At 39.9% G+C, this 23579-nt stretch overlaps 5 protein-coding genes across 6 annotated transcripts; 4 read left to right on the plus strand and 1 right to left on the minus strand.

The window, feature by feature from the left end:
- Positions 1-1582: 1582 nt before the first annotated feature.
- On the plus strand, positions 1583-4770 carry LOC143528372 (granzyme B(G,H)-like). Its single transcript, XM_077024088.1, has 5 exons — positions 1583-1709; positions 1814-1961; positions 2355-2490; positions 2830-3081; positions 3786-4770. The coding sequence occupies exons 1-5, from the start codon at positions 1640-1642 to the stop codon at positions 3945-3947; spliced, it is 768 nt and encodes a 255-aa protein (XP_076880203.1). The 5' UTR covers positions 1583-1639; the 3' UTR covers positions 3948-4770.
- Positions 4771-8675: 3905 nt separating this feature from the next.
- LOC143528374 (granzyme B-like) lies at positions 8676-11512 on the plus strand. Its single transcript, XM_077024089.1, has 5 exons — positions 8676-8807; positions 9304-9454; positions 9745-9886; positions 10878-11111; positions 11223-11512. The coding sequence occupies exons 1-5, from the start codon at positions 8750-8752 to the stop codon at positions 11373-11375; spliced, it is 738 nt and encodes a 245-aa protein (XP_076880204.1). The 5' UTR covers positions 8676-8749; the 3' UTR covers positions 11376-11512.
- Positions 11513-12719: 1207 nt separating this feature from the next.
- LOC143528384 (granzyme B) lies at positions 12720-13969 on the plus strand. Its single transcript, XM_077024099.1, has 5 exons — positions 12720-12796; positions 12880-13030; positions 13118-13268; positions 13359-13622; positions 13737-13969. The coding sequence occupies exons 1-5, from the start codon at positions 12739-12741 to the stop codon at positions 13887-13889; spliced, it is 777 nt and encodes a 258-aa protein (XP_076880214.1). The 5' UTR covers positions 12720-12738; the 3' UTR covers positions 13890-13969.
- Positions 13970-15654: 1685 nt separating this feature from the next.
- On the minus strand, positions 15655-18778 carry micos13 (mitochondrial contact site and cristae organizing system subunit 13). The gene is made up of 4 exons (XM_077024446.1): positions 18611-18778; positions 17970-18126; positions 16290-16341; positions 15655-16174 (listed from the first exon to the last, which is right to left on the minus strand). The coding sequence occupies exons 1-4, from the start codon at positions 18634-18636 to the stop codon at positions 16077-16079; spliced, it is 333 nt and encodes a 110-aa protein (XP_076880561.1). The 5' UTR covers positions 18637-18778; the 3' UTR covers positions 15655-16076.
- Positions 18779-18807: 29 nt separating this feature from the next.
- On the plus strand, positions 18808-22684 carry hsd11b1la (hydroxysteroid (11-beta) dehydrogenase 1-like a). 2 transcript variants are annotated; one of them, XM_077024445.1, is made up of 7 exons: positions 18808-18883; positions 19284-19464; positions 19894-20024; positions 20173-20376; positions 20554-20647; positions 20734-20899; positions 21733-22684. In XM_077024445.1, the coding sequence occupies exons 2-7, from the start codon at positions 19377-19379 to the stop codon at positions 21914-21916; spliced, it is 867 nt and encodes a 288-aa protein (XP_076880560.1). In that variant the 5' UTR covers positions 18808-18883; positions 19284-19376; the 3' UTR covers positions 21917-22684. The 2 variants fall into 2 exon arrangements, with proteins under 2 accessions (XP_076880560.1, XP_076880559.1); XM_077024444.1 differs by having other exon boundaries at positions 18836-18959.
- Positions 22685-23579: the final 895 nt, after the last annotated feature.

The raw sequence follows: 23579 nt of genomic DNA on the forward strand, positions 1-23579 counted from the left end.
TGTGTCCAGATTCCTAATGAGCCAGACAGGGGTGACAGTGGCGAGGACAAACTCCCCATGATGGTGGGGTTCAGGAAGAAACCTGGAGGACCAAGACTCAAAAGGGAACCCATCCCCCATTGGGCAGTCCAGCTAGTTGAAGTCCATACTATATACACTTTGCAGTGTTGATGAACATAATACCAGGGACAGGGTGATCAGGCAGAGTATTACATATTACAGTATTTTGAGTAGATTTTTTTGTTGTTTATTGTTACTGTAGTGAGTCATTGTGTATTACAATAGGTGTCCTCTAGTATTCATAACATTCAGACACTTTCATTCCTTTTTTGCCTTTGTTTAATTTTCTCTTATTTACTGCTTTGACCTGCTTCTCAATTGCCCTCATGATGTTGTGCATGTAATCACTGTGTCTTCTGACTGGTCATCGTGCAGAGGTCCGTGTACTGTGTGTTCTGTTTCCCAGTGTTAAATCTTCATGAGTTCTCTGCCTTCATGTTTGGCGCCATATCTTGTTATCCTGCTTTGCCTTTTTGTTTCGTTTCATAATTTTAGTGTTCTGTTCCTATCATCATGTATTCCGTGTGTGTAACCTTCACTGAGTGCCCTGGTTTTCTGACTCGGGACTGTTTTATGGAATACGTTGCTTGATTTGCCGTCAATAAAAATGGCTGCACTCACAACCACACGTTGTGATCTGCTGAAACAAATGTAAGGACACAGGGGTTGTGGATCCCAGAGCTAGACTCTTGACTCACTGCCAGACACAGGCTAATAAGGTCGAACAAACAGAAAGAAAGAAAGTAGATATCAATAACCAGAAAACACACCAGAACAGAAATACGCTTAGTATGCATCACAAGATGACAATGGCAAAGGTGCCTGCGAGAAAGGATCTATATCTACAGAGGAAGTTAGGAGAGATGTGGGCTGGGTGCTGATTAGAATTCAGCTGAAGGTGAACTGTTTCGGTGGGGAGAACCCCTGGAGGATCAGGGCAGGTCATTTTCTAGTGAGATGATCAGAAACCATGACGTCTGCATCTTTGAGTCATGCAGTTAGTGTTTTGCAAGTGAATGGTTCATGGACACTTGTATGTGTTTGCTGTTGAGCTGCTGTGTGTTACGGTATGAGTGAATTATGCAGTTTTGCAGAATGCGTTCATTGTTGGTATTGAAGTAGAGAGTTTTGCAGAGAGGATGTGTTTTGTGAGAAATATTAGTGTTTTGCAGGCTGGGTTGGTTGGTTTGCAGATATGGTTACTGGTTCGAGTAATGTGGTTAAGTGAAGCGGTTCTCAGACATCTTCTCTGTCCTGGCTCCAAGATAGTGGAAAGAAATTCCTTGGGATGTCCCTCACGGTCTGCAGGCTGAAGACTCATCTACTGGCGCTGTATTTAAATTGACACGAGGACCTGATTTGAAATCTCATATTGTCTTCCAACATCCTGAGTTGCACTACTATTAATTAACTGATTGCAAAAGTTTATGTAGCCCTGCTTGCACTGTACGGCTGTCAGGGCACATCCTTACGAGTTTGACACGTGACTGAGATGGTAAACCATTCTAATGAAGACAGGAAATGCAGGGCTTTTAAGGAAAGGCGTGAGCTGCTAAAGCTCCTCTTTGCTTCCTCGTTGATGCCACTCTTCTCCTGCAGCACCATGGTTCTCATCATCCTTCTTCTGTTGCCAAACCTGAGCCTCTCTGGTAGGTGTCACCTCTTTGGCCTGGGCTTTAACATGGGCCTGATTTTTATTTAAACTCAAACCAGAAGCATATATCATCACATCTTCTTTCTTTTGCTTCCTCAGCCCGCATGAGTGTTGGTATCGTGAACGGCACAGAGGCGAAACCCCACTCCAGACCCTACATGGTTTCTGTCCAGAAGAATGGGAGACACATCTGTGGTGGCTTCCTCGTGACGAATCAGTTTGTCATGACGGCCGGCCACTGCAAACAGTAAGTTTTGGTTGATTATCTGCTTCTCTGGATCCTTCTTACACCAGTGTCAAGTGTCCTGTGCTGATACTGTGATTTTTTTTTTATGTACTGTCATGGGACAGGTGACACTTCTGAATAAGAACAGCTGTAGCTTCAGTGAGTTTCGAGAAATAAAAGTAGAGACATGGAAGAACCACCACTTTGTGGCTTATTGAGGTTTTATGTTCACTGAAATGATCTTAAAAAAAAATCCAAAAGACTTCATATTTCACATTTATTGGCAACCAATAAAATATCGACTGTTAAGTATAAGGTATAATGTGAAGTATAACTACTATCGTGTGATTTTATAATTTTTGAAAGCTCTATGTACTCACCAATATAGTGCTCTCCATTGTTCTCTGTCAACAGTGAAAAACTCACAGTAGTGGTGGGTGCCCATCTCCTGAACGACGATAGATCTACCCGCATTAATGTGAATTCATCCCACAGACATCCAGCTTATGAATATGGCACATGTCTTCGCAATGACATCATGCTGTTGCAAGTAAACAATCACTTGTTTTGTTTGGGTTATTTGATGTGTAAAAAAAAAAAAAAAAAAACAATTGAATAATGCAGCAATTACAAAAAGGCATAGAGACCAATCATCGGGCAGTCAATTGAGCAGGGGTGTCAAAGTCTGGATCTGGAGTCCAGCAACATTTAACAATTGCTCAGCTCAGACCCCCCTACTCAACATAGAAATTGAATTATGACTTGAATCAGGTGTGACTGAGCGGGTCAATCACCAATCCTCTCTGCCCATCTCAGACAAACGTTTCAGACAAACCTCTCAGACAAATGTTTACCATTTTTGTTAATGATTTTCATGATTTTGTTATAGCTTCAACAACCAGTTGACAATATCAAAAATGTTGACGCTATCTCCATCCCAGAAGAACCAAACCAAGATGTCAAGGCCAATTCCATTTGCAGTATAGCTGGTTGGGGAAAACAAACAACCAATGGGGCTGTAAGCAACTGTCTTATGCATGGCCCAGTCACTGTTATTAGAAACGTTTGTGAGGATCACTGGAAAGAGTGCTACAATGTCACAAGTATGCTATGTGGAGGTGGAAAATCTCGATTCTGCAAGGTAAAAAATCTCAAAAATCAAGTGTTAGTCACTGTTCGGTATAACATGTGTTTGGTTTAAGAGTTACACATGGTGAAACTTGTGGTTACACATTTTATTGCCTAAAATAGAATTTGTTTTTTAATAAGTAAGTTAAAAAAAACTACATTCAACAAACTCATAAAATATATCCTTCCTAAAAGCATACATAGACGTAATCATGTTAGCATAAAACAGGAAAAGCAGGAAAAGTTATTAAAGCAGGAAACAGTATGCACTTGTAATCAAGTTTCCACCACATATCCTTATATACCAGGGATGCACAACTTGAAGGAGCCGGGCCACAAATAAAGTTAAAGCTGCTCGATGGGCCACCATGGGGTAGCGATTGTATTTATTTTTTTGTTGAAGGGTGGGGTTGGCGAGTAAAAATTGTTGACGGGGTGGGTGTGGCGAGTGTAAAATGGAGACAAATTAAGTATTATATTGAGATCGATTCTTAGTCTTAGTGACTTGTAACTCCCGCGGTAGCCCCACTCAAAAGTAGCCCAAAAACAACACTGTTGGTTCGTCGTTCAAATTCAGGCACGAAGCCAGAAGGCCCGCGGGCCGTATGTTGTGCACCCCTGTTGTATACCAAACTGTGTCCATGGTATAGTACCATAGGTGCATAATTCAACAAACACGCTGTACTGTTTGACATTTTTGTGTTTGTCTTTTTGCAGCTAGACTCTGGGGGTCCGCTTGTGTGTAACAACACTGCAGTTGGCATCATATCTTTCTTTGAAAACAATAATTGTGATGATCCCTCAGCACCAAATGTCTACACTAAGATATCTATTTTCCTGCCTTGGATCAGAAAGATTGTTCATTCGGTTCATAAGTAATAGGCTACTTAATACATAAGTAATACTTGTGAACTTATGATTAAAAAAACAGAAGCTTCTGTAGTCTTGCATTTATTATTAGCAGCATACCTGTACTATTAGTAGCATTAATAGCATTAGGAGTGGGGTTCTCTGTACTAATATGAATATAGATGACAGCTGTGACTGAGGAACAATTCCAGCAAACACCAAAACATTTTATTTCTGCACTGAAGTAGGGGGATAACTAACAATGTTAAAACATTAATCAAACAATAAACAATATTTTAGTGAATAAACAATATTCTTCATAATGTACTGATGTGATGATTTTAGTGGTTGTGGATCATTAAAACTGTTTTGACTGTAAAACTGTGGTATAGAGGTAATGAGTGCTGGTGTCTGGCGTGTGGATTGGACTTGGTGTTAGGAAGCTTACTCAGTCTGAATGCCGCATTCTCCTTACCTGAATTAAGATGGATGCCTACCTTGTCACATTTGTAATTAGACAAGGCCCAGAAGGAGGACACATCACCTCTGTGTCAGCATCGGCGATTCCACTCCTTGCCTCTTGAGGTCCTCATCCCTGGACTACTGATCAGAATCAGCTGTTAACCACACCCTACCACACCACATATAACTAGCCACCACACCTTACTCTTAGTGAAGCACTGCCTCTACTCATTTAGTGTGCCTGCCAAGTAATTGTCGTAGTGTTTTCTCATCTTCTGAATGGCTTGTTTCTCTGGTTTTTGCCCTCTTGCCCATTTTTGAATACTGACTCACTGCCTGATGTTGACCATTTCTTCTCCATCTGGAAAATTTGTTCATTAAATATGTTTCCTTTGCTGCACATGGATCCCTGTCTGTTCCCTGACTCTGAGCTATTACACTCTGACGGCAGATGGCAAAATAAAGGCACAGAATGAATAAAGTCACTTTGGCTTTTATCTTTAACTTATCATAACTTTAACTTTTCAAATTTAAACAACAAAGTCTCTGCATGCATAGAACTTCTCTGGTCCCTTATTTTAACCACCTGTATTCAGCTAGTGAGGATGCTCATTTGCAGTGACAGCCATATAAATCAATGACCAAGAAGGAAGTGATGGTAATAAAAGCTGAACGTAGTCACCCCCTCTCCTACAGCTGCTGGGATAAAGTCACATGCAACAGGTGTCACCTGTACCTCTGCTGGGCGAGCTGGAAAGGGTGACCTTAGCAGGCCAGGTGTAGTTCTTACTGCTGCTTATGAGATGGCCTCCATCACCAGGCATGTCATGAAGAATAGAAATTTAGAAATTCGTGAAGAATAAAAAATATATTAGCACTCATGTCTCAACTACCTCCCTCCCAGTCTCACATCTATGTCACTGTTATACATTTTTATGTAAGATATAAGGTTTGAGATATGCACCACAATCAGTTTAATATTCACACTTTACCAAAATTTTTTTCTCTGAAATTTCCAGAGAAGTGATGTGGTGGCTTCTGCCTCTTACACCACTATACCAGAAATTATGGACTCGGCAGATATAATATTACGAGGGAGATTATTCCATTATCCAGGTGCATATACAACAAACGCACAATCTTCCTTCTGCTTCAGTCTAGGGAACAGCAATAAGCCCTTTATTACTGGATCCCAGTGGCCGATCAAAGATTTACCTTTGATGCAAGAGTCACTTGTAGATCCCCAGGAATATTATCTAGACCAACAATCAGCCTTTCTCTATTATCCTCATTTAAATTAAGAAAATTGTAGTTCATCCAGTCCCTTATGGCACCAATACACCCCATTAAATGAGATCTTCTACCTCAATCATTCTGATTAACAGAAACGTACAGTTGTGCATCGTCCTTAAGACATATTAAAACGCCAAATTAAAACTCCAAGTAAAAGCATGAAAATAAAAATAAAATAGGGCCAAGAATACAACCCTGTGGTACCCCACATGTAAGATCAACCACAGAAGACACATTGTTTCCAAAGGATGCTGAAAACATGAGATTTGATAAATATGATATAAACCAAGTGCAGTCCAAGATATGCCAACCCATTCCTTAAGCCTGTTTATTAAAATACCAGGATGTACGGTATCAAACACACCACTAAGATAAAAAAACACTAATCTACACCAAACACCTAGAATCAGAGTGCATTACAAGATCATTCATTATTCTCAGCAGGGCTGTTTCTGTTTTACTCTCTTTACGAAATCCAGACTGGAATTTTTCAAATGAAAATGTATATTTACAAAAATATGTCCACAGCTATTATGCATGTGTCTATAAGTAAATAAAATCAGTATTGTGGGAAGGTTTCCACAGAACAGTGATGTAAGCATAAAAAACATCCCTTGTTTACACCAAACTACTTTTGCCTCAGATTGTGTAATACACTCTGCAGATACAAGTGTACTACGTTTTACGCAACTGCGTTTGATATGAGGTGCAGTTTTTTTTGTCACCTTCATTAGAGTCTATAACATTTGTTACAACACTGACTGATCAGGTTTTACTTTTACAAAAGAAGAATCAATGTTTCCTGTGCTGGGGATTTCTACATGAGATATGCAATCCCTTACAAAACCTGTTAGAGAAGCTTAGTTAGATTAGAAAATACATTTGTCCACATGGTCACTGCTTTCCAACAATGTTTCTGAATTTGTTGACTGTTGGTATGTAATGGTGAATTCACACATTATGTTTATTAATCAGTTGTGTACTACTGCATTAATAGGCAGTGTAGAGACTCAGGGCGCTCGTGATATTTTATGATGTGTTGCAGTGGGCTTTTTTGAGTGCATAAGTCTTGAGTCATGGTCATGCTTTTAACATCTGTAAGCAAAACCTGGAGACATGGTTTTTTAATATCAGATTATTTGCTAAGTTAGCCATCAGTTTAATCATGACACATTAATCATGAGAATTTCTGAAGATTCTCACTTGATATGTTCCAGGAAGTGGCTTTGTGGCTTATAGCAGAAATAGGTTTCATAAGCATCAAAATGATTATAGCTGTCATCACTGCTAACTACAGCACATTTGAACCACAGCTTAGATATGGAGCTAACTGGCCACTACACAGATCTAAGATCCCTCGTACATGTGCCTTCTTTGTCAGTGGTGATCAGTCAGTGAGTGAAAATCCCCCTTTGAAGTCAAGGCCCCTTTTTTCCTCTGCAAAATGGAAAATATAGGCACCTAATGTCACCTGTCTGAGGAGCACAAATCCATTTTGTAAAGTCAGTCTAGGCAAGAAGTGCACGGGGTTCGAGGAAGAGAACCTTGCTGTGTGAACTTCTCTGTCTGTGAACTCTCGTGCTGCCACACCGTGTCTCTCTTCTCTGTGCTTCAGCCTGAGTTCTCCTGACACACCAGCCCTCTATGCTAAGACAAACAAAACAGCTCTGTTCCTGTGTCTTATATTCTCTTGTTGAGTCTTGATTTATATTGATTTATGTCAATAAACAGACTGCAATTTTATACTGATTTGATTTTATGCTACTTATTGTTAATTTTAGCACTGTTTTTGAGTAATCTGTTTCTTGTGGTAGTCCTTATAGGAACTTGATGGAATTTTAATTTAATTTAAGTCCTATTTTTGAAAGAATGTATTTGTTATTATAAAATAGAAACCATATGTTTTGTGCTGAGAAATATCATTATAAAATTCCAGCATGAAAATGAATGTAATTAATTAACGTAAATAATACAAGTGTAATGTCATGGTACAGGGCCCCCCCTGCTGGTTGCCCCCATGCACAGCGGCAGTTGTCCTGTTATTGTTATGTCATGTGCGTCGCTCTATCTGTCTGTGTATATATGTCTTTCTTGTCTTCGTACCAGTTAACTGCTGGATATTATATCCTTAATATGGATCGTGTCATGGGTTTTTGGTTTGTGCACCTTATTCATTAAACACTAACACTTTTCAAATGTTATTTCAAATCTTATAAAGAATTTAAACTTCTGTAAATTACTTATATATAAATGGCCTTATGGTAGACTCAGTTTTGTGAAGTGTAAAATGCTATTATTGTTTTTATTTAGGGCCAGCGGCTAAATATTTGTCAGTGGGATAACACTGGTACATTTACTTCATAAATCTGCAATGTCTGTCATAAACAAACAAAGAAATAAATGTTAAGTCTTAGTTTCAGTCTTTAGTCTCTGTTTCAGTGTTCATTCTCAATATGACAGTCAAACTGTTTTGTTTCACTCTCTCTCTCTCTCTCTCTCTCTCTCTCTCTCTCTCTCTCTCTCTCTCTCTCTCTCTCTCTCTCTCTCACTCTTTCTTTGAACTACAAGCCCTGCAGGGTCTCCATCTGCCACTAGGAGGATGGAGGTTTGTTGCCATGCGCCACTAGGCTAGTTCACCATAAACTGCTACCAATGACACCGCTGCTTTTGAGTGCAGCAAAAGTGACACAGCACCTGTCGCACCTGTCGCATGTGGATGAAACGCAGAGCAGTTGCACATCTGACAGGATCAAAACAAGCACAAGACAAAGCACGAACAATATTGCTGTAAAACAACTTTCAGACATCTACACCTATTTAATATACACATTAGATCTCCATCTTTCTCAGTGGCCACTACCAAACCGAAACACTTAATTCATCATAATTTCCATTTCTGCAGCACAATGGGAGGAAATGAGACGCCTGGTGCAAAAGACCCCCAAGTAGTGCTGTGTCAGAAACACATTCTCACCTATGCAGAACAAGCCTTGTTTGCGGTGGGCATAACCTGCCCCCTTGAATACATAAAGCTTCCCTTCCACTCCAGTTAGAAGAACCCGTATGACTCTTACTCCATGGACGTTGCTGTGCAGATTCTGTTGGTCGCCCTGCTACCCAACCTGGTACTCTCTGGTAAGGTTTACCTGATCTCAGTGACACTCGCCTCTCTGCAAACCACTGGGCCTAATTGTCACATGCTGTAGAATAGGGTTATAGAAATATTAGTAGTCCAGTAGGATAAGTGGGGAAAAGGTAAGTATATATATAAAAATATTAATATATGAAAGCTGTAATGATACTGAAAAGCAACATCTGGTACATAAATGATAAAGGCAAGATTAATAAATAAATGCACTTATTTACTTGCAAAAATTAAATTAAAAATATTCGTATTGATTTTTAAAACAACAATAGCAATAACATAACAAATAAAATAACAATAAAAATAAAAAGATTTTACTTTATGCCTGCCTTGCTATGTGTGTTGACCGTCTGGCTGTGCCCAATGTTATTTAATATTGTTTAGTGAACAATATTATTTTATTGAACACTGAAAAGTGCTTCTACAGTAGAAAGAATGAACATATATAACGTATTTTTTCCATCTCTCTCCCGTCTTTTGAAACAGCGTACGTAGATGTGGGTATAATCAATGGTAAAGAGGTGAAAACACATTCTAGGCCCTACATGGTTTCTGTTCAGAAAAACGGAAAACATGTCTGTGGTGGCTTCCTGTTGTCTGAACGCTTCGTCATGACGGCTGCCCACTGCTGGAACCTGTAAGCCCTTCTCTGTCCAAGACAGTCTGTGTTTGACACACCAGTGTCACTTTTGCAGTCAAAATACCGTGTACTGAGCAAGGAGTTTCGGTTTAGTGTGACTACTATCAAAATGACAACATTGCTGATGTCAGATTATAACTGGATTAATCATAAATACTTATGTTACTTATGATTACACAAACGTAGTACAAAGCCTGGCTCATGCTACATCACACAGCTTTCATTCACATATGAAGATGTCATACACTTGGAAGGATTTCTGCTACTCTCGTGTTTTTTGTGATCAGGGGGGAGAAGCTCACAGCAGTGCTTGGTGCTCACGATTTGTCAAAGGGCAACCCTGCTCCACTCCACATTGCAGTGAAGTTCTACCACGTCTATCCAGCATATAACACAAATGTGTATTCTGGTGACATGATGCTGTTACAGGTAAACCATCGGACATAATATTATCCTCTCCTCCAGGCTCTGTGAAGTGTGTAAGCATTTGATATACATTATATATATATATATATACACATATACACACACACACACACACACACACACACACACACACAGTATGGTGCATTTGTAGTGACAATGAAGACTTCCAGAACAGTATTGAAATGCATGAACATTTTCTGAACTGTGGTTTTCCTGAGGAAGTCACAGATGCTGCTTTTGCTCATGTCTTTCTAAGGTGTTACAATATGACTGAAATTCCACCAAAATTAAAACGGAAATGTCATAGCACGTTACCTGTTGCATAAATTATATATATATATATATATATATATATATATATATATATATATATATATATATATATATATATATCACTGCACTAATAAAACAGGGGCTGATATACTTTACCACTTCAGGATCCTCCAGGATGATGTACAGACTTCATCCCCTTTTGAAGGATCCTCCACTAATTTCTTATAGACGAGACAAGAACATTAAAGATGTGCTCGTCAAGAACAATTTAATTAACCATGCAGATTCCAACTGTGGCACTGTAGCCTGCAACTGATCTAGATGTGCTACGTGTAAATTTATTAACACAACCACTAAAATAACTGGGACAAAAGGATCAGTTGTCATCACTCATTCATCCTCATGCAGCACAGCAGGAGTTGTTTACTGTATTACTTGCAAATGATATAATCAGCATTACACTGGAGAAACCAAGAGAAGACTTGTTGGTCAGTGTGTTGAACACCTTTGGATCATCAGGATTAAGGATGTGTAATTTCCAGTGTAAAGGCATTTTAATACTAATGAACATTGTATTGACAACATATCGATTTGCAAAGCCAGTTGTTGCTATGGCAGCAATGAAACTACAAAATTCAAAGAAAAAGAACTGATCTACACTCATAGAATAGAAAATTGATGAGCGGCTGGTCAACCATTAACAAGGTCAGTCTCGCCACAGCTGAATGAAACAGTTAAGAAGAGCAGCAGTATCAACTGGATCTCCATACCAAAGAAGAAGCAGGACGTGAAGGCCAAAGTGTGCAGTGTTGCGGGCTGGGGCAGACAGAAGGACAAGGCTCCGCACAGTCCTCGTCTGATGGAAGTAGACGTCAGTATCATGGACAAAAAGCAATGTCAGAAACTGACCCCCAACGTTTCCGGGTTTATATGTGGTCATGGAGGATTTTGTGAGGTATGAGATAATATTATTCAAGAATGAATGTACCTTACACACCGATTCACATATGAATACTTCAGCTAAAAAGAAGTGGTATACTGAGAACCTGTCTGCATTATTTTGCAGGGAGACTCTGGTGGTCCTTTGGTGTGTAAGAATACTGCAGTCGGCATCGTTTCTTTCTATTATAAGACGTGCTCCGAACCCAAGGTCAATGTCTACACCCAGATTTCCACACGTCTGCCTTGGATTAACGCCATTTTAGGAAGTGTGGTTTGAGCACTCAAATAATAAAAGTATCGCATTTTCTGACGTTTGTGCATGTCATTATTGTATGTATGAAAATGTGTGTGTCATGAACTTTGTTTTGTTCCTTACATATATTAACAGCTCAACTAGGATGTATTTCTCTAACCATTTTGTTTAATTTCCACATTTTGCTCTGCAAATTGCAGACATAACTGTAACAGAAGCCAGTTTCTCTAAGGGGTGTCCAAGACTAAACTTAAAAATAGAGCTTTAAATAAACCACTTAACGTACTGTTAGTACCAGTTATGAAATGATGTGCATTTTGAGACCATATTAACCTTGCTTTTTCACATGATATGACCGAGTATATATGGTCCACCACTCTTTAAAGGAACTGTGTGGTTACGTTTGTCATTTGCATCACAGAGCTGCTCTTTTCCTAGTTGGTGGTCAGGGTCTGAAGGTCGCGAGACGAGATCTTTACGGTAAGCCTCAGTCACTCACAGCAGTGTGGTGGGAATATATGACTCAACCCTGCATAGAAAACGGAGCTCTGTTAAACAGCACAAACCTTTGGCATCCACTACATCCACACATCTGTAATAATGATATTGCAGATGCAATGAAAGTAATAGTAGGCTACGTCGTTCAAGCTGTAATTCAAATAGTTGAATTGAATTTCGGTTGTGATATATACGCAACACACTTTTTTTGTTTGTTTGTTTACAGAATCAGAAAATGATCAATCAAAATGTCAATAAATAAATAAATTACCCTATGACCTCCTTATACAGTCAATCCAGTCTGCTTATCAAAGTATTATTTTGAGGAGCATCTCTGTCAAAGTAGTACATTTGTAAATGTTGTGTACAATATCCTGGTACAATATCCTGATAAAAACAAAACAAATATATGCAGATGCACATTGTAGGAGGTTGAATACAGGAGGCAGAAGTGAAACATAGAGCCAATTTTATTATTCAAGTGATTAAACATCAGTCTCATTTCGAACTCAGTGTTCTACTGAAAAACACACAGCAATAAGTAGGCCACTGGTAACCATACACAAGGGCCCTCCACCCCCCCGGTGACACTCAGCCACTTCAGTGCTGACATGTATGATTTCAACTGTTGATATGATTTATAAGTTGTCAAAATGAGTAGTATTAATGCATGTTTTCAACAAATTTAAATGTAATATATTTACATATTTAAATATCTAATATTATATTAATATTAGAAATGATATAGTACAATATGCACTGTCAGGATATCATGTACTGTGCTCGTTGTGAGAAAGAGGTGGGGGCATTGTTTAAAACCACAACGAGCAGGTCTTGAAGAGCACATAAATAACCAGAGTGGTCTCTGATTCTGAGTTTAACTGCCGAGATGAATGCACTGCACGGACTGCTGTTTGCTGTAGCTCTCAGCACCCTTACATGTAAAGGTAAGTGCTTAGTCATTAATGCAAGACTGAAATGTGCCGAACGGTTTTGAGCAGACTCTGATTTCACCGAGCACTTCTTCCAGACACCCATGGAGGGCACATTATTAATGGGAGGAAAGCCCAGAAGAACACACTGGGATTCATGGCGTCAGTGCAGTTCAACGGGAAACACCACTGTGGTGGATTTCTTATACACCCCCGTTATGTTCTCACCGCTGCACACTGTGACAAGAGGTATTCTGTTGGTGTCCTGTTGCTGTTGGTAAGCAGCACTGTGTTTGCACTTTGATTTGTACTAAAAGTGAAATGTCCTTCTTATAGTCAAATGCAAGGGGGCCAAATGACTGTGGTCATTGGTACTGAAAACATAAAACCAACGGATAACAATCTGCAAAAATATGCAGTTGAAAATAAATACAAATACCCAACATATAAACGTGTCCAAGACGGTGGGGACATCATGCTTCTAAAGGTATAGTATTGCTCTTAAAGTCCTAATATTTTGACATGTGCAAGGCAAACATCTGATAACGTGAATTCTTTCTGTCACAAATACTTAAAGCTTTCCAAGAGCACCATGAGGAATAAAGCTTTAAAGACTGTCAAAATCCCGAGGGCAGACAAACCAGTCAGGCCCAACCAAAAGTGCCAGATTGCAGGATGGGGCAAAACTGAAGCTCAAAACATTGTGGATGATCTTCGGGTCACTGACGTGCCCATCACAGATTTAAAACTTTGCAAGGAGATGTGGACAAAAGTGGATATTAAACTCCCAGCAAGAGTGCTATGTGCAGGTGACAATGAAACCAAGAGTGGTGCGTGCCAGGTAAGATGGAAACAAGATGTTTCTCCTCAGCAGGTGACACAATGTTCTACTGAAACAGGTGTCAGGCAATTAATCAGATTCTTTGTTCTTCTGATATTTCTTATTTCCTTGCAGGGCGACTCTGGTGGGCCATTGGTGTGTAATGGTGTAGCAGTGGGAATCATTTCTTTCAACTTACATAATAATTGTGACTATCCAAATGTGCCAAATGTCTTTACTGACATTTCAAAGTACCGAGTCTGGATTAAAAAAGTTATTGGGAAATAGGTTTGAGGCATTTTCACTTTGTGTTGCTTCTAATTTCATGTAATTGTTGTTCACATTTGTGACTAAATAAAGATACACAATCAAAACATAAGCCAGTTCCTTAACTGAGTAAAATACCTTTGTTTGTCCTCACCAATAGTTTCAGAATCCTCACATATTGAAAATGTAGTACAGTGAAAGTGATATTGTTTGATATTGGAATGTAATTTTTAATTTTTTATATGGTTGGCGCTGAATGAAAATTAAACACCAATTCATTTTACTCAGGCGTCTTAGGGAGCCTGATGAAAACCGAAACACAGAGTTGGCTTTGGATCCTTTGATGGAAACCACAGTAAATACACCTCATCACCACACTTTTGTTCACCATCACCTTTTGTTGCTTTCATGAGGAGCAGAAAGGCCCGACACAGGCTTCCCCTTACTGCAGAACACACGAATGAACTTAACCAATGTCAAAAACACAGCCAAATGTATGGCCGTGAGAATTTGTGAAGTATCGAGGTTAAAAGATTGTGAGGTCTGGCACTGATGTGAGGTTGGACAAGGGGGCCTGGCTTGCAACCTGTGCTCCAGTTCTTCCCAAGTGTTCAGCAGGGTTGAGATCAAGGCTCTGTTGAGGCAAACTTGTAAAACGATGTGAAACCTCCTTGGTGCGGGGGGTAGATTCGTACTGGAGGAGCAGAGGGCCTTCTTCAAGATGCTGCCACCTTGGAATCGTTCGAGAATATGCTGTAGCATTACCACTTCTCTTTGCTGAAAGTAATAGGCCTACACCAAAGCCTGAAAAACACCTTCAGATCCTCATTCCACCTCCATCAACCTTTACTGTTGGATTTGGACATAGCCAGGAGCATGAAAGCTCCTAGACTGGTCCCACCCAGAGCGTGGAGCAGACCGTCAGTGTAACGAACCCTCCCTATAGGACATTTCCAGTCTAGTGGTGGTATGCTTTACAGCACTCCAGCAGAACCTTGGCATTGTGTATTGTGATCTTAAAACATGTGCGGCTGCTTGACCAAGGGAACTTTTATGAAGCTCCTGGTACTCGGTTTGCGTGCTGATATTACTTCCTGGAGTCAATTGAAACTCTAAGTGGTGCAGCAGATGAGCGATTTTTACACACTGCATGTTGCAGCGTCTGAGACTCTCGCTGTGTGGTTGGTCTACTGTTGCACCTAGTCTTTCGTTTCACAGTGAAAGTGGAGACGGTGTCCAAAAACGTCCGCATTACAAAAAGCAAGGTTCGCTCGCATGCGGTTGTTGCACTGATGATATAATCCTGTATCAAAGCAGCACAAGATCAAGTGCTTTGCTTCAGCTCTTACAGGCATTGCACAGACATCCGTGCTTTGCATTTTGCAGCCGAGTCCCTCCTGCAGCCACACACAGACATGCCGTAATACGAAACCAATCCTGAATGACAACGTGTTTACAAACAACATTAATGATGGAATGACAACAAACAACACTAATTGAAGTGTGAAATTGCTCATTAACATGTGCTGATAACACAGTATGCTTTAACTGCAGTATGCCTGTGGGTTTGTACTAATCCAGCTACACTCGAGAGAATGAAACGGGCCCCACATATGTGCACTGCAACATGTTGTGCAGAAGTGGACGTTTCCTCAGAGGTTCATCTTGTAAATAGAGCCCTTAATCATCCATACTTTCTTTAAGTAATACTACATCTTAATACAGTTTATATAACATTGCAGGGCAAAGCTAAAGCCTGATTTACATTTTAGCATTAACATACAAATTACAGCTGTCAAACTGTCAGGATTTATTTTACCTTCAAGAATGCACAGTGCAATTAGTTATACATCAAATGACACTTCAGTGTGAATATGCCAATCAAGAACAGGGAAGGAAAAAAAAAATTATATACGATAAATAAAATCTTTCCTTCACACTTGGTTATCTGTGTATTAATTTTACTAGACAACCAATACCTTTAGAACAGGTATCAAGTTTTGTAACACCAATACAAAGGCCCTTGCAACAACACTTGTAATATCTTCTGGTTTCCGTCTTGCTGTCCCTTGAATTTAGCTTGTCAGTCAGAGACGTCTACATGTGGGAAACTATTTCCATGTGAAGCAAACTGTACACCATTAGAGATTCATCCACTGGAGCCATGGCTGTAGTCTTATTGTTGGCTAATTGTGACAAGGTCAGTGCTCATTTGATCAAATCTTTCAGATACTGAAATCCTTGAATAGTGTAGTCACAGAATACAGTCGGGGCGATTGACAGAGCGTGGACAGACTTCTTGACTCCTGTGCAAAAAATTTTTGAAATCCAGATTTCAGAAGTAATCATTGCATAGTTTATAACATAGCTGACATTAAACAGAATAAAGACCACGGCACATTCCACAGAAAATAATTTTACCTGAATTCCATGCATCCACAGGAGAGAACTCGAGTTTAGGAGTTGCAGGAAGCTGAAACAAAATAAAATCAGTTATACTGGAATCTTACAGATATGTCCTTCTGCATTCATACAGAAACGCTTATGGTTAATTTAAAAACATTTATTGATTTTGACCTGCAGTACTCTGCTTATCCTGCATGCTGGGAAGTAAATGACGACTATACAGAATCTCACAAACATAAGTACACCCCTGACATCTCTGTTAATATTTTAGTAGATCTTTTCATGGGTCAACACTAAAAAAAATGAAACTTGGAACTTGGATAAAGAGTAGTGGATTCACAACTTGAGTAGCGAGAATTGTTGCTCTGTACAAAACCAGCTTATAAGACTGCCAACACCCTGAAACTGAGTTATAGCATGGTGACCATGGTCGTACGGCGGTTTTCCAGGATGGGTGACAGTCGGATTAGGCATTGCCAGTGTCGACCGTCATCGAAGAACAAAGCCTCTTCTGAACTCGATGCACAAGAAAGCCCCAAAATGGTTTGAAGACAAGCCAACAGTCGAGCTGCTGGTGGTATCAAGGTCTGGAGCTGCACGAGTGCTGTTGGCACTGGGGAATCCAACATGTACCGTGACGAGCAGAGCATGAGCCCCTCCCTGAGTAAACTGGGCCACACTGCAGGTTTCCAACATGATAACGACCCCAAACTGCCTTGCTGAGGAAGCCGGAGGTAAAGGTGACAAACGAGCCAAGCATGTCTCCAGACCTACACCCAACTGAGCACTAGGGTGATGACTTTTTGATTTTTTTTCTCAAACATTATTTCCTGTAGCACGAATGAATGAACTTTTGACTATTAATGACTAAAATGACGTTTATTCCATTAAAATATTGAAAAAGGTCACGCACAAACCACTTTGAAATGTTATTTATGTAGGCATTTTAGCATTTTATGTAATTGTATCAACTATATATATATATATACATATATATACATATATATATATACAGATATATACACACACATACATATATATATATATATATATATATATATATATATATATATACTGTATATATATATATATATATATATATATATATATATATATATATATATATACTGTATATAACATAAGTCATGAAACCGACTTGTGCAATAATTTATGTAGCAGAGAAATGTATAGAATTTTCCAGAACATCGTATAACGCTGTGCGCCGTCAGCCAGGACAGTCAAATCATTTTGTGCGTGAGGTTTTTTTATCAAATTGCCTTGAATGTAATATTTTATTTAATCTTAAATGAAAGCTCATCAAATTATGATACAGGGAAACGAGGTTGTATAAAAGTCATAACCCTATTGAGCACGGTGTAACATCCATCATGTCCATGACACCATCCAGTAGGAACCTGTGCAGTGGTCACACATAAAATTGACACTATGTGCACAATTTGGACATGTGCACTGTGAGGTGTACTAACATTCGTGACAGCTAAACTTTTGGACATTAATGGCTGTGTGTTATTTTCAGAAGACAGTAAAGGTATTCTGCTATGCAAGCTGTGCACTCACTACTCCAATTCATATCCAAGTTTGCATCTCTTTCCTTTGTCCCACGAAGAGCAAGCTGGAATGCTAAAAATCTAACTATGCAATATAGGGTTTCCAAATGTTTTAAGTATACTTTACTTCAAAGCCAAAGTACTTGGCCCATTCATCCACTGCAGGAGGAATGGCCGCTGTAGCCTTGCTCAGGGCTACTGAACCCTCTTTACTGTCCCCAAGCAGTCCCGAGTCGTAGGCCACATATACTGCTCCTCCAGCGATGCCCACCTTCGTGGCAAGCCTGTAGGTACATGAGAAGGAAGGTCCACTACGCTTCAAATAAAAGTAGTTACAAAGAAATAGTCAAATATGAATCCACATTCTGTGAGGCGAAGCACACAAGCACTCAAATAAATACGAAACGATACTAACAATACGGAAAGGTCCCATCAGGACACAGGTGGACAGTCACACCCTAACCCTCTCATTCAGGAGTATGAGCCTAACTCGCCCAACACTATTGCCCTTGAACGCCACCTGTCTAGATAAACAAGCTCTTTTATACATGAGTTAGTCAAGTCAGCTAGCAGCTGCATTAACATAATGTGTTTTCCAACATTTTGGCGTCAATGAGGGTTTTATACAATATGACAAAATGTGATAAAAGTCCACTTTAAAATAAAACCCTGTTAAATGGATCTAGATGCCATAAGCGATTAGCCACCGGCTAGCTAGCTAGCTAGGAAAACATTTCATGCGCTTTGTTAACGAAGACTGAAACTCACTTGACTACTGGAAACATCTTTGTCATGGCTTCACAAGAGCTGCGGTTGCCTAAATGCAAATGTGTGTATTAGTATATAGTTATTATTTCACTAGCTAGATAACCAACTAGCTCTCCGAGCAGCTAACTGCACACAAGGGCAAACGCGACCAGGAAGAAGATGCGGTGCAAATAAAGTTGCCAGAATTTGAATTCCGGGTTTATGGTCATTCGGAGTAAAAAAAACCTCAAATATATATTATCTATAGTCGGATAAGTTATCTAAGTTAGTGAGGTTAGTGACATTTATGTTACTATGCTCTGATTAGAATAACATACCTTCATTAATTTACCTGTCAGCCGACATTCAGGTGGAGTAGTTCGCTACTGTAATTTTAGCCAGCAACAAATAACTTTTTTTTTTTTCGAAATAAATAAATGTAGCTAGCAGGTCAATTCACCATAGACAGAATTCATATTATTATTATTATTATTATTATTATTATTATTATTATTATTATTATTATTATTATTATTGTTGTTGTTGTTGTTGTTGTTGTTGTTGTTGTTGTTGTTTATATTGTTATTATTGTTGTTGTTTTGTTGCACTTTACTCCCACCTGTGTACGGGCTGCGTCATCTGAACACTTCACACTTCCGTGTCTACGCCGTTTTCATTTTTCTTTTTCTTCAAGACGGTTGGAATAAACCAACTCCTCTCCTCATACATCACGTCCTAGCTGACAGTTTGGTTTCCCACCAACGACACTAACAGGTTTCCTGCTAAAATGAAGTTTGGCGTCAAAATATTTTTGTTTGGGAGTCTGAGCGCCGCTTTAATTGCGTTTCAATGGTATGAGCCGTATTTTAGTGGAGGTAAGGTTCCCCCTGTCCTGTTAGCGTTTATGCACTTCATACGTTTATGTGTTCAGTATGCTACTGAAAATGCATTTAAATTCAAACACTAGTAGACGGTTTGAATTTAAATCTTATTTAAAGATTTCTTATTTAAATCTTATTTATAAGATTTAAACGCGCACTACTTAATCGATTAATTTACAAACAATGTATGGACGCAGTTATCAAGATGTCTGTAAATAGATGGTTTGTATGTTTGCAGTAACTGTTTTACACATACAAAGGCAGCTGACCTTTTTAAAGCAGGGGTTTGTCATGTTTCTACTATATCATATTAGTCTCAAAAGAAAGGAGGCATGCCATGAAATGATTGTCTAATGTCACTTACCTTTGTACATGAATGCTGTAATTTTAATACATTTGGGTCTACCTTCCTGTTCTGCCCAGAGTCTCTGAAGGGAGCGAGGGTGTTAGTAACTGGTGCTAGCACTGGCATTGGGGAGCAGGTGGCATACCATTATGCCAAGTTGGGAGCTCAAATTGTTATCACAGCAAGAAGGGAACATGTCCTAAACAAGGTTAGTGTGGCTGGACCTTATTACAAAATGTAACATGTTTAAGTTCCTTGACTACTGTATGTCAAAGTCCAAGTTGTTTGGCTGTCTCTCCTGCTCGTGATTCTCATTGTCTGCTGTGTGTGATTCTGCCACCACTGTCTCGTTGCAGGTTGCAAAGAAGTGTCAGGATCTGGGAGCTCAGAAGATAACGTATATCCCAGCAGATATGGCCAATCCCACTGATGCCGACGGGGTCGTGGAGTACGCAGAGGAGCAGCTCGGAGGACTGGACTACATAGTGTTAAACCACATCGGACCTAGCCCGTACCAGATGTGGGATGGAGATGTGGATCACACACGATGGCTTATGGAAGTATGTGAAGACACTTTCGGTTTAAGATGAATTAGAGCGTGGTCATGGAATGACCTTTCCTTAGTTTATTGCAGCCAAAGTCATTTGTACAAAGAGCACCGTCCTTCTGCGTGCGTTTAAAATTCAGCTGGCGCACTGAGATTTGTTACCTCTCCTTTGTACTTGTGTTGCGCGAAGGTGAATTTCCACAGTTACGTGCAGATGACTCAAAAGGCTTTACCGGCCCTTGAGAAAAGCAAGGGATCGATCGTGGTCGTCTCCTCCTTGATCGGTGAGAGAGCAACCTTCAGAGCCCTCGCTGACTAAAATTTAGTCCAGCACTGCCATTAGTTAATGTTGTCAAATTATGCTCCACAGGAAAACTCTGTTCACCCTATGCCTTGCCATACATTGCCACCAAGTTTGCAGTCAACGGCTTCTTTGGGAGTCTACAGCATGAGTTGGCTATGAAGCAGAGTAACGTTTCTATCAGCATCTGTATCCTGGGCTATGTAGACACAGATTCCGCCATGGAGAAAGTCAAGTAAGCCAAAGCGGACTAGATGTTTTGATCTGTGGGAGTCTCAAGTGCATCGTTGTCTCTCTGGGTGGCACTGTCCTGCCGTTGAGTGTGTGAAACTGTCCTGCCGTTGAGTGTGTGAAACTGTCCTGCCGTTGAGTGTGTGAAACTGTCCTGCCGTTGAGTGTATGGCACTGTCCTGCCGTTGAGTGTATGGCACTGTCCTGCCGTTGAGTGTGTGAAACTGTCCTGCTGTGGAGTGTATGGCACTGTCCTGCTGTTGAGCGTGTGAAACTGTCCTGCTGTTGCAACCCATACAGAGCTGCATGCACATCGGAGGAGGCCTTCATCAAATTGGTCTTCATCATATTGGTCTTCATCCTCTTAGAGGAAATGGAAGCATGCAGGTGTGACACTGGTTATGCTGGGAATTGGCTACGTCTAAATTGGGGAACCAGGAGCATGTGTAGTTTTAGAAAGGCTCTACTGACAGCAGAAGGTCTATTTCTGTCACTTTGCTGGTTTGTATTGACAAATGTGCAGCAGCCTGACACTATGGGACAAATGTGTAGAGTTTATGCAGCAGGGCACACTGTAGTGGGCTTCATCCTTCCACCCAGTGCCCTTTCCACTGTAAAGGGAGGGGCAAGGGTCAAGGTTCAATCATTTATGCTTGTTCATGAGTAAATATCCTTTGCAAGTACTTTTGTTATAGGAAAAAAATGCCTGGGATTTGCTAGAGGGCTGAGCTGCAGCCTTCTGTGATAACAGTGTTACAAAGACCAGAACCACAATAATGATTAACCAACGATATATTGTGCAGCTCTAATATGGATCTTTTCTGTTCTTGAACACAGAGGCTACATAGACATAAGCCCTTACCCTGCTCACGAGGCTGCATGGCAGATAATTAAGGCTGGAGCCCTTCGTCAGACTGAAATCTTCTACCCCTGGTACACCTACTATTGTACACTCTTCAGAGACTGGTTTCCATACTACAGAGATCTGATGATTCGGAATTCTTACAACAATCTGCCATAAGTGTTCACACATCTTTTATAGAGACTGGGGAATATACAACTGGTGCTCAATATGAAATCAGAGGAATGATTATGATCAAAATAATATATTGGTGTTCAAAGAAGTAAGAATATATTATTGTCCTTGTATGTATCGTTATATGATATATTATTGTGCTTTTATATTGCACCTTCAATTATTGTATGCTATATTTTTTTATAAATGTTTTGTAACTACTGAACATGAGCACTACTATACAGACAGAAAATACCCTTAAAAGTTTTACAATTATTTTTGTGTGTAAGGACACAGGGGGAATCAGGTTAACTTGTCATTGTCTGAGTCACTGAAAGTTATCGCCTCAACTCCATGTAGGACCCTTCACCTGTGTCTTCCTACACTCCTTTACCTCGTACAAAAAAGTATATAAACAATCAAATGGTGATGGTAACAGGGACTGTGTGGTATGTGTCTTACTGCAACTTTAATGTTTTCTATTTAAGTCTGCTGTCTGTTAGATACTGCGGTTACTGAATGAGAATGCCATGTCAATGACCGAGCGTAGATTATCATACAGTCCTCTCTTCTTGCTTCAGTGATGAGATGATGCTCTCTGTCTTCATTCTGGGTGCCCTGGTCTTAGGGGCTGGTGGGGACAGATAAGCTGCAGGAAAAAGCTTATGTGATTTTCAGATCGATGTTTTTTAATTCCCGTAAATTGAGTTGTGGGTTATTACTGTATAAGTGTGTTATACAGTTTTATTTGCTGTCCAGCCTTTCCCGTGTACAATCCAGTTTTAATAATTTTTATTGCAATAATTACATTTTCCAGTAGGGGGCAGTGGCCTTCTTTTTTTATAGTGGCAACGCTTTAACATTTTGACTTGTCATACTGATGGTTCAGTTATTTGACAAAAATACGCAAAGTTGGTCATCCCTTCTCTGTTTTTCAAGTTTTCTGGCTATTGGCGGTCGTTTCCTGTTTCAGAAACTTAATAATGCTATGAGTTTTAACTGACCATGAAAGTGAAATTGCATAATTCAGTTATAATTACATAAATATTCACTGCAGTTTACTAAATTAGGAATAATCCGTGACAGGAGGGGGTTACTTAATTGCTAGTAGTACCTACAGTTATACGGTGCAATACAAATAGATTGTCTACTATATGTGTGTTCAACACCACCTGGGCCCCGTGTAACACACACTAACGTGCAGACCCTTCTCGATTAATTTTCAAGGCATGTAAAGAGGCTCAGGGATGATAGCAGAGATGGGACTGGGACTACGGGTGTGCACAGGGACTATGGGTAATCTGGATTACATGTCTTTAGATATGATGCAAATATATATTTAGATGATATAATGATAAAAGGGAGTATGAGGAAGCACTCAGGTTGCCATAAATGGTTCCAGTGACCTATATTCCGCCTGTGGGTAAGCACAAACTTTTCCCCTAATCTCACACTTTCACACAAACACTTTCTCTTACTTTCTCCACCACACACACATACACCAAAACACACACGCACACACTCACTGGGGCCTCGTGGGGTTAGGGCTTCAGTGCATCGGGTAGCAGCCAGTAACACCTGCAACAGATTACTGCTCGTAATGCTGGGCAATAAATCCCCTCCCCCGCCTTAGCGTCGCCATGACTCTAGCAGTCCAGCACACATGCTT

This window comes from Brachyhypopomus gauderio, chromosome 12 (genome assembly GCF_052324685.1).
Source record: "Brachyhypopomus gauderio isolate BG-103 chromosome 12, BGAUD_0.2, whole genome shotgun sequence".
Classification (NCBI taxonomy): domain Eukaryota; kingdom Metazoa; phylum Chordata; class Actinopteri; order Gymnotiformes; family Hypopomidae; genus Brachyhypopomus; species Brachyhypopomus gauderio.

Excerpts from the sequence above, each read along its gene's own strand:
- LOC143528372 (XM_077024088.1), top strand. The coding sequence starts at position 1,640 with ATGCCACTCTTCTCCTGCAGCACCATGGTTCTCATCATCCTTCTTCTG. Across the intron at positions 1,710-1,813 it reads GCCAAACCTGAGCCTCTCTG|CCCGCATGAGTGTTGGTATC; the intron begins GTAGGTGTCACC and ends TTGCTTCCTCAG. Across the intron at positions 1,962-2,354 it reads ACGGCCGGCCACTGCAAACA|TGAAAAACTCACAGTAGTGG; the intron begins GTAAGTTTTGGT and ends CTCTGTCAACAG.
- hsd11b1la (XM_077024445.1), top strand. The coding sequence starts at position 19,377 with ATGAAGTTTGGCGTCAAAATATTTTTGTTTGGGAGTCTGAGCGCCGCT. Across the intron at positions 20,025-20,172 it reads GGGAACATGTCCTAAACAAG|GTTGCAAAGAAGTGTCAGGA; the intron begins GTTAGTGTGGCT and ends GTCTCGTTGCAG. Across the intron at positions 20,900-21,732 it reads TCCGCCATGGAGAAAGTCAA|AGGCTACATAGACATAAGCC; the intron begins GTAAGCCAAAGC and ends TCTTGAACACAG.
- LOC143528384 (XM_077024099.1), top strand. The coding sequence starts at position 12,739 with ATGAATGCACTGCACGGACTGCTGTTTGCTGTAGCTCTCAGCACCCTT. Across the intron at positions 12,797-12,879 it reads CAGCACCCTTACATGTAAAG|ACACCCATGGAGGGCACATT; the intron begins GTAAGTGCTTAG and ends CACTTCTTCCAG. Across the intron at positions 13,623-13,736 it reads CCAAGAGTGGTGCGTGCCAG|GGCGACTCTGGTGGGCCATT; the intron begins GTAAGATGGAAA and ends ATTTCCTTGCAG.
- micos13 (XM_077024446.1), bottom strand. The coding sequence starts at position 18,636 with ATGACAAAGATGTTTCCAGTAGTCAA. Across the intron at positions 16,342-17,969 it reads CCAAGTACTTTGGCTTTGAA|CTTCCTGCAACTCCTAAACT; the intron begins GTAAAGTATACT and ends ATTTTGTTTCAG. Across the intron at positions 16,175-16,289 it reads TGTGGATGCATGGAATTCAG|GAGTCAAGAAGTCTGTCCAC; the intron begins GTAAAATTATTT and ends TTTTTTGCACAG.
- LOC143528374 (XM_077024089.1), top strand. The coding sequence starts at position 8,750 with ATGGACGTTGCTGTGCAGATTCTGTTGGTCGCCCTGCTACCCAACCTG. Across the intron at positions 9,455-9,744 it reads GCTGCCCACTGCTGGAACCT|GGGGGAGAAGCTCACAGCAG; the intron begins GTAAGCCCTTCT and ends TTTTGTGATCAG. Across the intron at positions 11,112-11,222 it reads GTCATGGAGGATTTTGTGAG|GGAGACTCTGGTGGTCCTTT; the intron begins GTATGAGATAAT and ends ATTATTTTGCAG.